Consider the following 16,364-nt stretch of genomic DNA (forward strand, 5'->3'; position numbering starts at 1 on the left):
GGATGGGTTCCTATATGCATGATGATGATGTGTAAAGGATGGGTTCCTATATGCATGATGATGATGTGTAAAGGATGGGTTCCTATATGCATGATGATGATGTGTAAAGGATGGGTTCCTATATGCATGATGATGATGTGTAAAGGATGGGTTCCTATATGCATGATGATGATGTGTAAAGAATGGGTTCCTATATGCATGATGATGATGTGTAAAGGATGGGTTCCTATATGCATGATGATGATGTGTAAAGGATGGGTTCCTATATGCATGATGATGATGTGTAAAGGATGGGTTCCTATATGCATGATGATGATGTGTAAAGGATGGGTTCCTATATGCATGATGATGATGTGTAAAGGATGGGTTCCTATATGCATGATGATGATGTGTAAAGGATGGGTTCCTATATGCATGATGATGATGTGTAAAGGATGGGTTCCTATATGCATGATGATGATGTGTAAAGGATGGGTTCCTATATGCATGATGATGTGTAAAGGATGGTATGCCTGAGGCAGTGTGTGAGAGATCATCTATCAATACTTGATACACACATCACAATGAGGTGAGAACGACTGAGATCTATTCAGACACTCTCTATTCTAGATCTATTCAGACATGCTTATCCATTGGTTTGACAGTAAACACTGGTCTCTTAGACTATGCGCCATATCTCTGTGCTATATTGCATTGCTACAGTAAACTCTCCTTTCATCAACTCCCTCTTGTTACTAGTGGAAGAGGTAAATGCCAGTGTTTTTTCCTCAGTAAAGAGGATATGGGGATGCCAACACTGATTGTATACCATGATAGCAAGAGATACAGTAGATACAGTGTGTTTGTGTGTGTGTGTGTGTGTGTGTGTGTGTGTGTGTGTGTGTGTGTGTGTGTGTGTGTGTGTGTGTGTGTGTGTGTGTGTGTGTGTGTGTGTGTGTGTGTGTGTGTGTGTGTGTGTGAGAGAGAGAGAGAGAGAGATAGAGAGATATAGAGACAGAGAGGGAGAGAGAGAGGTAGAGAGGGAGTGAGAGAGGCAGAGGGAGAGAGAAAGAGATAGAGAGAAAGAAAGAAAGAAAGAAAGAAAGAAAGAAAGAAAGAAAGAAAGAAAGAAAGATACACAGGGAGAGTTAAAACCACAGCCAGGCCACAAGGCACGAATCCACATACTCCACTCAAAACTTTATACATACACCTTCACCACGTCACTGTCACAATGGTAATGACCACCTGTCTGGCATCAAAGGTCAGATAAGGATCAGGGAAAGGTCAGGGAGACGCGAGAGCTAGCGAAGGAGAAAAAGAAAATTAACTACAGTAATAGGCTTCCGTCCATGGGCTTCGAGGGAGAGTTGTTTACGCAGGATAGTGAAATATTAGCCTGTTACGTGTGTCAGTGAAATACCAGTTCTATGGTTACAGGGATCGCTGAGTTTACTGCATGATTGTATGACCTAACGTTGCTGTGACTGAAGCAAACAGCAACATGCAACAGTAGTGACCCATAAACAACCGAACACCACATTACTGACCTCCATACAGTTACTAATAGACAGCAGTGGTGGAATCAAGAGAGAAATGCAACCTAATTGTAGGCTACATATTTTGTTGTTTATAATTAGTTAACCTAGCCTAATTCCATAACCATTTTATTTAACCTATAAACATACTTGTAATATAAAGTGTTTCAGAGACGGTGCGATGAGGCTGTCACCTGCTCTCTGAATGTGCCTGTTGATGACAGTGCTGAGCAGGTTCATTATTGTATGTGTCAGTGTCTAGTTTGTATGCAGTGCCAGACCCAGCCTCCAGTGAAGTGGGTAGGGACTGTAATCAAGTGTGGAGTGCTGAGGAGACTTAGCACGGCAGAGGAAGTCTCTGTCACCATGTACTCAAATGCACTTACAGTATGTATAGACTCAGAAACAAAGGCTTGCATACACACACACAACTCATTGCATGGGTGATTTTCTTATCAATGTCTTATTAGAGCGGACATTTGGCGTCCCCCGATCTATTTAACCAAAACTTTCACACCGATCCTTGAGGGAGGAAAAACTGACATTCCTGCCTAAACACACACTAGTGTGTGTGTGTGTGTGTGTGTGTGTGTGTGTGTGTGTGTGTGTGTGTGAGGGATGAGGTATGGACAGTACGCTAGAGAAGTAACAGAAAGGAAGAGAGACTTTACAGTAAAACACTATAGAGAAGAAACCTGGCCTGTGGGTAATAGAGGAACAAAGAAGGAAAATAACCATTCTAAATATGAATACATTCTCTTTGTCAGCACCCCAACCATAGAGCCCCAGTAATGTCATTAAATAGTGGAACGTGTACGCAAGATTTTAACACGACCGCTTCCCTTTCCCTCATACCCCCCCTCATCCACCCGTCCCCATCATCCCATCACTATCCTACAATCAATCTTCATCCCTGTGAGAAACACCATCAAACCAGTCATCTAAAAGGCATTAGTGAATCCATGCACTGACGTGCCAGCACTTTGAGCTACAGTCTGATAAATAGGCCCAAAAATACCTGTTTATCTTCAGAGCGAGAGAGAGAGAGAGAGAGAGAGAGACGGAGGAGATTTCTGTTAGACATGTTATTTTCCCATGGGTCTCATAGAGAGACAAGGTAAAGGAATAGAAGAGCCAGTAGCCAATACTGATCTATAAACTATCCGGTAGTCAATACTGGTCTACAAACTATCCAGTAGTCAATACTGGTCTATAAACTATCCAGTAGTCAATACTGGTCTATAAACTATCCAGTAGTCAATACTGGTCTATAAACTATCCAGTAGTCAATACTGGTCTATAAACTATCCAGTAGTCAATACTGGTCTATAAACTATCCAGTAGTCAATACTGGTCTATAAACTATCCAGTAGTCAATACTGGTCTATAAACTATCCAGTAGTCAATACTGGTCTATAAACTATCCAGTAGTCAATACTGGTCTATAAACTATCCAGTAGTCAATACTGGTCTATAAACTATCCAGTAGTCAATACTGGTCTATAAACTATCCAGTAGTCAATACTGGTCTATAAACTATCCAGTAGTCAATACTGGTCTATAAACTATCCAGTAGTCAATACTGGTCTATAAACTATCCAGTAGTCAATACTGATCTATAAACTATCCAGTAGTCAATACTGGTCTATAAACTATCCAGTAGTCAATACTGGTCTATAAACTATACAGTAGTCAATACTGGTCTATAAACTATCCAGTAGTCAATACTGGTCTATAAACTATCCAGTAGTCAATACTGGTCTATAAACTATCCAGTAGTCAATACTGGTCTATAAACTATCCAGTAGTCAATACTGGTCTATAAACTATCCAGTAGTCAATACTGGTCTATAAACTATCCAGTAGTCAATACTGGTCTATAAACTATCCAGTAGTCAATACTGGTCTATAAACTATCCAGTAGTCAATACTGGTCTATAAACTATCCAGTAGTCAATACTGGTCTATAAACTATCCAGTAGTCAATACTGGTCTATAAACTATCCAGTAGTCAATACTGGTCTATAAACTATCCAGTAGTCAATACTGGTCTATAAACTATACAGTAGTCAATACTGGTCTATAAACTATCCAGTAGTCAATACTGATCTATAAACTATCCAGTAGTCAATACTGGTCTATAAACTATCCAGTAGTTAATACTGGTCTATAAACTATCCAGTAGTCAATACTGATCTATAAACTATCCAGTAGCCAATACTGGTCTATAAACTATCCAGTAGTCAATACTGGTCTATAAACTATCCAGTAGTCAATACTGGTCTATAAACTATCCAGTAGTCAATACTGGTCTATAAACTATCCAGTAGTCAATACTGGTCTATAAACTATCCAGTAGTCAATACTGGTCTATAAACTATCCAGTAGTCAATACTGGTCTATAAACTATCCAGTAGTCAATACTGATCTATAAACTATCCAGTAGTCAATACTGGTCTATAAACTATCCAGTAGTCAATACTGGTCTATAAACTATCCAGTAGTCAATACTGGTCTATAAACTATCCAGTAGTCAATACTGGTCTATAAACTATCCAGTAGTCAATACTGGTCTATAAACTATCCAGTAGTCAATACTGGTCTATAAACTATCCAGTAGTCAATACTGGTCTATAAACTATCCAGTAGTCAATACTGGTCTATAAACTATCCAGTAGTCAATACTGGTCTATAAACTATCCAGTAGTCAATACTGGTCTATAAACTATCCAGTAGTCAATACTGGTCTATAAACTATCCAGTAGTCAATACTGGTCTATAAACTATCCAGTAGTCAATACTGATCTATAAACTATCCAGTAGTCAATACTGGTCTATAAACTATCCAGTAGTCAATACTGGTCTATAAACTATCCAGTAGTCAATACTGGTCTATAAACTATCCAGTAGTCAATACTGGTCTATAAACTATCCAGTAGTCAATACTGGTCTATAAACTATCCAGTAGTCAATACTGGTCTATAAACTATCCAGTAGTCAATACTGGTCTATAAACTATCCAGTAGTCAATACTGATCTATAAACTATCCAGTAGTCAATACTGGTCTATAAACTATCCAGTAGTCAATACTGGTCTATAAACTATCCAGTAGTCAATACTGGTCTATAAACTATCCAGTAGTCAATACTGGTCTATAAACTATCCAGTAGTCAATACTGGTCTATAAACTATCCAGTAGTCAATACTGGTCTATAAACTATCCAGTAGTCAATACTGGTCTATAAACTATCCAGTAGTCAATACTGGTCTATAAACTATCCAGTAGTCAATACTGGTCTATAAACTATCCAGTAGTCAATACTGGTCTATAAACTATACAGTAGTCAATACTGGTCTATAAACTATCCAGTAGTCAATACTGATCTATAAACTATCCAGTAGTCAATACTGGTCTATAAACTATCCAGTAGTCAATACTGGTCTATAAACTATCCAGTAGTCAATACTGGTCTATAAACTATCCAGTAGTCAATACTGGTCTATAAACTATCCAGTAGTCAATACTGATCTATAAACTATCCAGTAGTCAATACTGGTCTATAAACTATCCAGTAGTCAATACTGGTCTATAAACTATCCAGTAGTCAATACTGGTCTATAAACTATCCAGTAGTCAATACTGATCTATAAACTATCCAGTAGTCAATACTGGTCTATAAACTATCCAGTAGTCAATACTGGTCTATAAACTATCCAGTAGTCAATACTGGTCTATAAACTATCCAGTAGTCAATACTGGTCTATAAACTATCCAGTAGTCAATACTGGTCTATAAACTATCCAGTAGTCAATACTGGTCTATAAACTATCCAGTAGTCAATACTGGTCTATAAACTATCCAGTAGTCAATACTGGTCTATAAACTATCCAGTAGTCAATACTGATCTATAAACTATCCAGTAGTCAATACTGGTCTATAAACTATCCAGTAGTCAATACTGGTCTATAAACTATCCAGTAGTCAATACTGGTCTATAAACTATCCAGTAGTCAATACTGGTCTATAAACTATCCAGTAGTCAATACTGGTCTATAAACTATCCAGTAGTCAATACTGGTCTATAAACTATCCAGTAGTCAATACTGGTCTATAAACTATCCAGTAGTCAATACTGGTCTATAAACTATCCAGTAGTCAATACTGGTCTATAAACTATCCAGTAGTCAATACTGGTCTATAAACTATCCAGTAGTCAATACTGGTCTATAAACTATCCAGTAGTCAATACTGGTCTATAAACTATCCAGTAGTCAATACTGGTCTATAAACTATCCAGTAGTCAATACTGGTCTATAAACTATCCAGTAGTCAATACTGGTCTATAAACTATCCAGTAGTCAATACTGGTCTATAAACTATCCAGTAGTCAATACTGGTCTATAAACTATCCAGTAGTCAATACTGGTCTATAAACTATCCAGTAGTCAATACTGGTCTATAAACTATCCAGTAGTTAATACTGGTCTATAAACTATCCAGTAGTCAATACTGATCTATAAACTATCCAGTAGTCAATACTGGTCTATAAACTATCCAGTAGTCAATACTGGTCTATAAACTATCCAGTAGTCAATACTGGTCTATAAACTATCCAGTAGTCAATACTGGTCTATAAACTATCCAGTAGTCAATACTGGTCTATAAACTATCCAGTAGTCAATACTGGTCTATAAACTATCCAGTAGTCAATACTGGTCTATAAACTATCCAGTAGTCAATACTGGTCTATAAACTATCCAGTAGTCAATACTGGTCTATAAACTATCCAGTAGTCAATACTGGTCTATAAACTATCCAGTAGTCAATACTGGTCTATAAACTATCCAGTAGTCAATACTGGTCTATAAACTATCCAGTAGTCAATACTGGTCTATAAACTATCCAGTAGTCAATACTGATCTATAAACTATCCAGTAGTCAATACTGGTCTATAAACTATCCAGTAGTCAATACTGATCTATAAACTATCCAGTAGTCAATACTGGTCTATAAACTATCCAGTAGTCAATACTGGTCTATAAACTATCCAGTAGTCAATACTGGTCTATAAACTATCCAGTAGTCAATACTGGTCTATAAACTATCCAGTAGTCAATACTGGTCTATAAACTATCCAGTAGTCAATACTGGTCTATAAACTATCCAGTAGTCAATACTGGTCTATAAACTATCCAGTAGTCAATACTGGTCTATAAACTATCCAGTAGTCAATACTGATCTATAAACTATCCAGTAGTCAATACTGGTCTATAAACTATCCAGTAGTCAATACTGGTCTATAAACTATCCAGTAGTCAATACTGGTCTATAAACTATCCAGTAGTCAATACTGGTCTATAAACTATCCAGTAGTCAATACTGGTCTATAAACTATCCAGTAGTCAATACTGGTCTATAAACTATCCAGTAGTCAATACTGGTCTATAAACTATCCAGTAGTCAATACTGATCTATAAACTATCCAGTAGTCAATACTGGTCTATAAACTATCCAGTAGTCAATACTGGTCTATAAACTATCCAGTAGTCAATACTGGTCTATAAACTATCCAGTAGTCAATACTGGTCTATAAACTATCCAGTAGTCAATACTGGTTTTTAAACTAGCCAGACAATAGCGGTCTATAAACTAGCCACCAAGTACTGATTTAAAAACTATATATTAAAAATGATTGATTCCCAGCCAATTGTTAAACATTCTACATTACCATACAAGATTAAGGCAGAAAATTATTTTAGAAAATTGCTAATTCACTAATCAAAGTCCTGTTCACCTCTATGGATCTGACAGGAGTGGATTGGTGAATGTACAGTGACATGACAGTCAGTACCTGTCCATATTTGGCAGCCAGGTGGAGAGGTGTCCAATAGCTGTTGTCAGAGGGCTGAGGGTCCACCCCGTGCTCCAGCAGCACAGACACCACCTCTCTGTAGCCGCTAGCACACGCTATGTGGAGCTAGAGAGAGAAGGATAGAGTGATAGAGAGAAGGAGAGAGATGGTTAAATAAACACACCTACAAATCTACTGTATACATAAATCAATATAGAGTAAGAGAGTGTGATAAAGGGAGAGCAGAAATGACACAGAGAGAGAGAGAGAGAGAGAGAGAGAGAGAGAGAGAGAGAGAGAGAGAGAGAGAGAGAGAGAGAGAGAGAGAGAGAGAGAGAGAGAGAGAGAGAGAGAGAGAAAATGAGGTGGAAACTGAGCTACACTTCCTAACCTCCTGCCAAATGTATGACCATATTAGATACACATATTTACCTCAGGTTACACAGATACACAAAGAATTCGAAAAACAAATCCAATTTTGATAAACTCCCATGTGTGCCATCACAGCAGCAAGATTTGTGACCTGTTGCCACAAGAAAAGGTCAACCAGTGAAGAACAAACACCATTCTAAATAGAACCAATATCCCTTTTGTACTTGAACTATTTGCACATAATATGACATTTGTAATGTCCTTATTATTTTGGATCTTTTGTGAGTGTAATGTTTCCTGTACATTTTTATTGTTTATTTCACTTTTGTTTATTATCTAGTTCACTTGCTTTGGCAATGCAATGTTTCCCATGCCAATAAAGCCCTTAAATTGAAATTGAATTGAGAGACAGAGAGCGAGAGCGAGAGAGAGAGCGAGAGAGAGACAGAGATTGAAAGACTGAGGTCTGGGGTCCGCTCACCAACCAATAATTCACAAAATGGGCCAAACACCAATTATCCTTGTGAATGAAGTAAATCACCAAATAATGCATGCAGAGCAGAATTAGGCCGATACCCACTAATTATCAAAATCCAGAAAAATTCTAGAACCACCTAAAAGGAAGCGATTCCCAAACCTTCCATATCAAAGCCATCACCTACAGAGAGATGAACCTGGAGAAGAGACCCCCCCCCTAAGCAAGCTGGTCCTGGGGCTCTGTTCACAAACACAAACACACCCCACAGAGCCCCAGGACAACAACACAATTAGACCCAAACAAATCATGAGAAAACAAAAAGATATTGGAAAGAATTAACAAAAAAACAGAGCAAACTAGAATGCTATTTGGCCCTAAACAGAGAGTACACAGTGGCAGAAACTTAAGGAAAGTTTTGACTATGTACAGACTCAGTGAGCATAGCCTTGCTACTGCTATTAAATACCTTATTTCACTTTTATTAATTATCTGCTTCACTTGCTTTGGAAATGTTAACAAGAGAGAAAGAGACCGAGCGAGTGAGAGTGACAGAGAGAGAGAGAGAGAGAGAGAGAGAGAGAGAGAGAGAGAGAGAGAGAGAGAGAGAGAGAGAGAGAGAGAGAGAGAGAGAGAGTGACCACTAACCCACTAACACGTCTCTCAGACCACAGTAAAATCACAGTGTATCTGAGAAGAGCAGAACCCAACCATGAAGCATCACGGCCCAATAAATTACGTGGGACTAAACAGGCCTATAGATGGAGTGCAAACAGTACAGACATCTACCAAAAAGCAATTAGTAGCCAAAAAATACAATCTCTCCTGGACAACTTTAGCCTTAACATTCTCCTTCAGCAATGAAGGTGTAAATTTGGCTATTTGGAACATAAACTTTATATTTGACAAATTAGCCTCCTTGGCTAATCTAAAGAAGCATAAGAGCAAACCAGAAATAACAGAAAATGATAAATGGTTTGATAACGATTGCAAAAATCTAAGAAAGTCATTGAGAAATATATCTAATCAAAAACACTGAGAACTAGACAACAAAAATATACGCCTTCAATATGGGGGAACACTGAAGCAATACAAACACACCCTAAGAACAAAAAAGGAACAGAACATTAGAAAACAGCTGCATGTAATTGAGGAATCCATAGAATCAAACCACTTCTGGGAGAATTGGAATAAATTAAACAAACTTCATCAGGAGGAATTGGCTATCCAAAATAGGGATATGTGGAGAAATCACTTTGAAAACCTCAACAGCAATATAACAAAGAGCCCAGAACAAAAATATATACAAGAACATTTACAAATCCTTGAATCAGTAGTCAAAGACTATCAGAATCCTGTGGATACCCCAATTACAGAAGAAGAATTATTGGAAAAACTCTGCACTCTCCAATCCAAAAAGGCCTGTGGTGCTGATGGTATTTTAAATGAAATTATGAAATATACAGACCACAAATTCAAATTGGCTATACTCAAACTCTTCAACATTATCCTCACTGCAGGTATTAACCGCAATATTTGGAACCAGGGATTGATCACATCAATCGATAAAAATGAAAAATTTGACCCAACAAATTACAGAGGAATTTGCCTTAACAGCAACTTGAGGAAAATTCTCTGCAGTATTATAAATAGAAGACTACACCCTTTTCTTGACGAACACAACGTCCTGAGCCGAAGCCAGATTGGATTTCTAAAAAATGATCATACAACAGACCACATTTACACCCTCCACACTCTAATTGACAAACAAGTAAACCAAAACAAAGGCAAAATCTACTTGTGTTTTGTAGATTTCAAGAAAGCATTTGATTAAATTTGGCATGAAGGTCTTTTTTATAAACTAATAGAAAGTGGTATTGGAGGGAAAAATATGATGTTATTAAATCAATGTACACTAAAAACAAATATGCGGTTAAAATTGGCAACAAGCAAACAGACTTCTTCTCTCAGGTACGGGGAGTGAAACAGGGCTGCCCAATAAGTCCAACACTATTTAACATCTACATTAATGAATTGGCAAAAACATTAGAAGAATCGGAAGCACCTGGTATGACCCTACACAACACTGAAATCAAGTGTCTGCTGTACACAGATGACCTGGTGCTGCTGTCTCCCACTAAAGAGGGGTTACAGCGGCACCTAGATCGTCTTCACAGGTTCTGTCAGTGTCACGCCCTGACCATAGAGAGCCTTTTTTATTCTCTATTTTGGTTAGGTCGGGGTGTGACTAGGGGGTTGTTCTAATCTAGGTTGTTTATGTCTATGTTGGCCTGGTATGGTTCCCAATCAGAGGCAGCTGTTTGTCGTTGTCTCTGATTGGGGATCATATTTAGGCAGCCATTTCCCCTTTGTGCTTTGTGGGATCTTGTTTTGAGTTAGTGCATGTGGCACCTCTGATGTCACGGTTCGTTGTTTGTTTCCTTTTTTTGTTTGGAAGTTTCGTGTAAATAAATATGTGGAACTTTAATCACGCTGCGCCTTGGTCCGTCTCTCCACACAACCGTGACAGTCAGACCTGAGCTCTGACCATTAACCTAAAAAAAACAAAGATAATGTTCCAAAAAAAGGTCCGGAAATCAGGATGACAAATATAAAATATATTTGGACACAGTTCTATTAGAACACACCAAAAACCAAAAACTAAATATCAGCAACACAGGTAGCTTTCACATGGCTGTGAATGAGCTGAGAGACAAAGCAAGAAGAAGATTCTATGCCATTAAAAGGACCATTAAAATCGAAAATCCAATTAGAATCTGGCTCAACATTTTCCAATCGGTTATAGAACCAATTGCTCTATATAGCAGTGAAGTATGGGATCCACTCTTTAATAATGAATTCCCCAAATGGGACAAACATCCAATCGAAATACTGCATGCAGAGTTTTGCAAGACTGTATTGCAAGTGCAAAGAAAAACTCCAAATAACACATGTAGAGCAGAATTGGGCCAATAACCCCTCCTCATTCGAATAGAAAAAAGAGCCATCAAATTTTACAACCATCTAAAAACAAGTGACCCCAAAACATTCCATCACACAGCTCTACAATGTCAAGAGATGAAACCAGAGAAGAGTCCCCTCAGCCAGCCTGTTCTGAGGCTCAGTTCACAAACCCAAACCAACCCCATAGAGCCTCAGGACAGCACGCAGAAAATCTGGCCCAACCAAATCATCACAAAACAAAAACAAAAATAGATCACCTATTGGAAAGACACAACAAAAAATCAAAGTAAACTTCAATGCTATTTGGCTCTAAACAGACAGCACTTGGTGGCAGACTATCTGACCACTGTGACTGATAGAAAACTGAGGAAAACATTGACTAGGTACAGACTCAGTGAGCACAGTCTGGCTATAGAGACCGGTCGTCACAGACAAACCTGGCTGCCCAGAGAGGACAGGCTGTGCTCACTCTGCTCCAGGGGAGAGGTAGAGACAGAAGTGCATTTCCTACTACACTGTGACAAATACTCAGACCTAAGAGCATATTTCTTTCCCAAAATTATAATTCAATACAAAGAATTTGAAACTATAAAAGATGAAGAAAAAATCTAATATTTATTGGGTAAAAAGCCAAAATGTGCAGTTTTGGCAGCCAAATATGTGGCCTCCTGCCACAACCTGAGGGACAGCCAGTGAAAAGTGCAATGTAATGTCGATAATATTTCCCATCTTGTTTTGTTTTGTTTTCTCCAGTAGGCCGCATGTGACACTGGCCTCCGGTCGTGTCTCCCAGTCATGTTGACACTGGTCTACTACTGTTGCTTTAATGTATTGTTGTTCTGATTAATATTGTTGTTGTAGTTGTTGTTAATGGTAATCCCATGTCCACTACTACTATTATTATTGCTGTTGGTCCCACCATTTATTTATATATAAATATATATATATATATATTTGTTTATATGTATACTTTGACAATGTAAGTAATAATGAACTTGCCATGTCAATAAAGTCAATTGAATTGAATTGAGTGACAGAGAGAGAGAGATAAAGAGAGAGAGAGAGAGAAAGAGAGAGAGAGAGACAGAGAGAGAGACATAGAGAGAGAGACATAGAGAGAGAGAGACATAGAGAGAGAGACAGAGAGAGAGAGACACATATATACAGTGGGGAGAACAAGTATTTGATACACTGCCGATTTTGCAGGTTTTCCTACTTACAAAGCATGTAGAGGTCTGTAATTTTTATCATAGGTACACTTCAACTATGAGAGACGGAATCTAAAACAAAAATCCAGAAAATCACATTGTATGATTTTTAAGTAATTAATTTGCATTTTATTGCATGACATAAGTATTTGATACATCAGAAAAGCAGAACCTAATATTTGGTACAGAAACCTTTGTTTGCAATTACAGAGATCATACGTTTCCTGTAGTTCTTGACTAGTTTTGCACACACTGCAGCAGGGATTTTGGCCCACTCCTCCCTACAGATCTTCTCCAGATCCTTCAGGTTTCGGGGCTGTCGCTGGGCAATACGGACTTTCAGCTCCCTCCAAAGATTTTCTATTGGGTTCAGGTCTGGAGACTGGCTAGGCCACTCCAGGACCTTGAGATGCTTCTTACGGAGCCACTCCTTAGTTGCCATGGCTGTGTGCTTCGTGTCGTTGTCATGCTGGAAGACCCAGCCACGACCCATCTTCAATGCTCTTACTGAGGGAAGGAGGTTGTTGGCCAAGATCTCGCGATACATGGCCCCATCCATCCTCCCCTCAATACGGTGCAGTCGTCCTGTCCCCTTTGCAGAAAAGCATCCCCAAAGAATGATGTTTCCACCTCCATGCTTCACGGTTGGGATGGTGTTCTTGGGGTTGTACTCATACTTCTTCTTCCTCCAAACACGGCGAGTGGAGTTAGACCAAAAAGCTCTATTTTTGTCTCATCAGACCACATGACCTTCTCCCATTCCTCCTCTGGATCATCCAGATGGTCATTGGCAAACTTCAGACAGGCCTGGACATGCACTGGCTTAAGCAGGGGGACCTTGCGTGCGCTGCAGGATTTTAATCCATGACGGCGTAGTGTGTTACTAATGGTTTTCTTTGAGACTGTGGTCCCAGCTCTCTTCAGGTCATTGACCAGGTCCTGCCGTGTAGTTCTGGGCTGATCCCTCACCTTCCTCATGATCATTGATGCCCCACGAGGTGAAATCTTGCATGGAGCCCCAGACCGAGGGTGATTGACCGTCATCTTGAACTTCTTCCATTTTCTAATAATTGCGCCAACAGTTGTTTCCTTCTCACCAAGCTGCTTGCCTATTGTCCTGTAGCCCATCCCAGCCTTGTGCAGGTCTACAATTTTATCCCTGATGTCCTTACACAGCTCTCTGGTCTTGGCCATTGTGGAGAGGTTGGAATCTGTTTGATTGAGTGTGTGGACAGGTGTCTTTCATACAGGTAACGAGTTCAAACAGGTGCAGTTAATACAGGTAATGAGTGGAGAACAGGAGGGCTTCTTAAAGAAAAACTAACAGGTCTGTGAGAGCCGGAATTCTTACTGGTTGGTAGGTGATCAAATACTTATGTCATGCAATAAAATGCAAATTAATTATTTAAAAATCATACAATGTGATTTTCTGGATTTTTGTTTTAGATTCCGTCTCTCACAGTTGAAGTGTACCTATGATAAAAATTACAGACCTCTACATGCTTTGTAAGTAGGAAAACCTGCAAAATCGGCAGTGTATCAAATACTTGTTCTCCCCACTGTATATAGTATATTACAAAAGTGAGTACACCCCTCACATTTTTGTAAATATTTGAGTATATCTTTTCATGTGACAAAACTGAAGAAATGACACTTTGCTACAATGTAAAGTAGTGAGTGTACAGCTTGTATAACAGTGTACATTTGCTGTCCCCTCAAAATAACTCAACACACAGCCATTAATGTCTAAACCGCTGGCAACAAAAGTGAGTACACCCCTAAGTAAAAATGTCCAAATTGGGCCCAATTAGCCATTTTCCCTCCCCGGTGTCATGTGACTCGTTAGTGTTACAAGGTCTCAGGTGTGAATGGGGAGCAGGTGTGTTAAATTTGGTGTCATCGCTCTCACACTCCCTCATACTGACTGGTCACTGGAAGTTCAACATGGCACCTCATGGCAAAGAACTCTCTGAGGATCTGAATAAAATAATTGTTGCTCTACATAAACATGGCCTGGGCTATAAGAAGATTGCCAAGACCCTGAAACTGAGCTGCAGCACGGTGGCCAAGACCATACAGCGGTTTAACTGGACAGGTTCCACTCAGAACAGGCCTCGCCATGGTCGACCAAAGAAGTTGAGTGCACGTGCTCAGCGTCATATCCAGAGGTTGTCTTTGGGAAATAGACGTATGAGTGCTGCCAGCATTGCTGCAGAGGTTGAAGGGGTGGGGGGTCAGCCTGTCAGTGCTCAGACCATACGCCGTACACTGCATCAAATTGGTCTGCATGGCTGTTGTCCCAGAAGGAAGCCTCTTCTAAAGATGATGCACAAGAAAGCCCGCAAACAGTTTGCTGAAGACAAGCAGACTAAGGACATGGATTACTGGAACCATGTCCTGTGGTCTGATGAGACCAAGATAAACTTATTTGGTTCAGATGATGTCAAGCGTGTTTGGCGGCAACCAGGTGAGGAGTACAAAGACAAGTGTGTCTTGCCTACAGTCAAGCATGGTGGCGGGAGTGTCATGGTCTGGGGCTGCATAAGTGCTGCCGGCACTGGGGAGCTACAGTTCATTGAGGGAACCATGAATGCCAACATGTACTGTGACATACTGAAGCAGAGCATGATCCCCTCCCTTCACAGACTGGGCCGCAGTGCAGTATTCCAACATGATAACGACCCCAAACACACCTCCAAAACGACCACTGCCTTGCTAAAGAATCTGGGGGTAAAGGTGATGGACTGGCCAAGCATGTCTCCAGACCTAATCCCTATTGAGCATCTGTGGGGCATCCTCAAATGGGGTTAAGGGTTAAGGCAGTGCTGGAAAATGATGGTGGCCACACAAAATATTGACACTTTGGGCCCAATTTGGACATTTTCACTTAGGGGTGTACTCACTTTTGTTGCCAGCGGTTTAGACATTAATGGCTGTGTGTTTATTTTGAGGGGACAGCAAATTTACACTGTTATACAAGCTGTACACTCACTACTTTACATTGTAGCAAAGTGTCATTTCTTCAGTGTTGTCACATGAAAAGATATACTCAAATATTTACAAAAATGTGAGGGGTGTACTCACTTTTGTGATATACTATATATATATAGAGAGAGAGAATAGAGAGAGAGAGAGAAAGAGAGCCATAGAAAGAGAGAGAGAGAGAATAGGGAGAGAGAGAAAGAGAGACATAGAGAGAGAGAAAGAGAGAGAGAGAAAGAGATAATAGAGGAGAACAGGTAGGTACTCACCAGAGTAACCCCGTCATCGTTGCGTAGGTTGAGACTGCCCCTGCTGGAGACCAGCTGTCTAACATCAGACAACATGGTGCTGGGCCTCTGGGTACGCATGGTGTGCATGGACGGCACATCTACACCTGGAACTACACATCAACACACACATCTTAGTACAGCAAACACACACCCCATGCACACACACACACTGTGACCCTTTACAGAAAGCATTAGAACTAAATAAAAGACATTGGATGGAAATGCGCTTTTTTGCGGAAATGCCTTTTTGAAAGGGAACTTTCTTGTGCCTTAATAACAAACTCTTAATCTGTATCTTAATCTTAATCACATTTAATATTAATAAAATGTGAAATCACAAAGCTGTTTAGACACTGAGAAAATACTGAATCTTGCCTAGCCATGATTGGTTGAGATAATCAGGTGGCTGGGACATTCATGAGAAAGAGTGTTGATTCTGTCACAAGGCACATCCTGCTCTCTGCTACCACGGACATTTCAAAGATCCATTGAATTTACTCATATTTTCATCATGGACTACATGCAAAGTGTAGCTACAGCTTACTACATAACATAGCCATGTTACTATGGCAACAGAGACTTCTAGAGTGTGACATGGTAGTGTGCCACAGCGGGAAGAGGAGAGAGAGGCGTGGGCATGAGGGGATAGAGATCAGCTATAGGGGGTTTGGGATGAGGGGAGGGGCCATGATGGCATGGGGGA

At 39.7% G+C, this 16,364-nt stretch overlaps 1 protein-coding gene across 2 annotated transcripts in view; it reads right to left on the minus strand.

Moving 5' to 3' along the window:
- The window catches only part of LOC139546427 (unconventional myosin-XVI-like), a 269,653-nt gene that overhangs the window by 180,079 nt on the left and 73,210 nt on the right, over positions 1–16,364 (minus strand). For both annotated transcript variants that reach the window (XM_071354796.1, XM_071354795.1), the window contains exons 6-7: positions 15,641–15,771; positions 7,371–7,496 (exon numbers count right to left, since the gene is read on the minus strand). In XM_071354796.1, the coding sequence (XP_071210897.1) occupies positions 7,371–7,496; positions 15,641–15,771 (257 nt within the window). The remainder of the gene's footprint in view (positions 1–7,370; positions 7,497–15,640; positions 15,772–16,364) is intronic.

This window comes from Salvelinus alpinus, chromosome 20 (assembly GCF_045679555.1).
Source record: "Salvelinus alpinus chromosome 20, SLU_Salpinus.1, whole genome shotgun sequence".
NCBI lineage: Eukaryota > Metazoa > Chordata > Actinopteri > Salmoniformes > Salmonidae > Salvelinus > Salvelinus alpinus.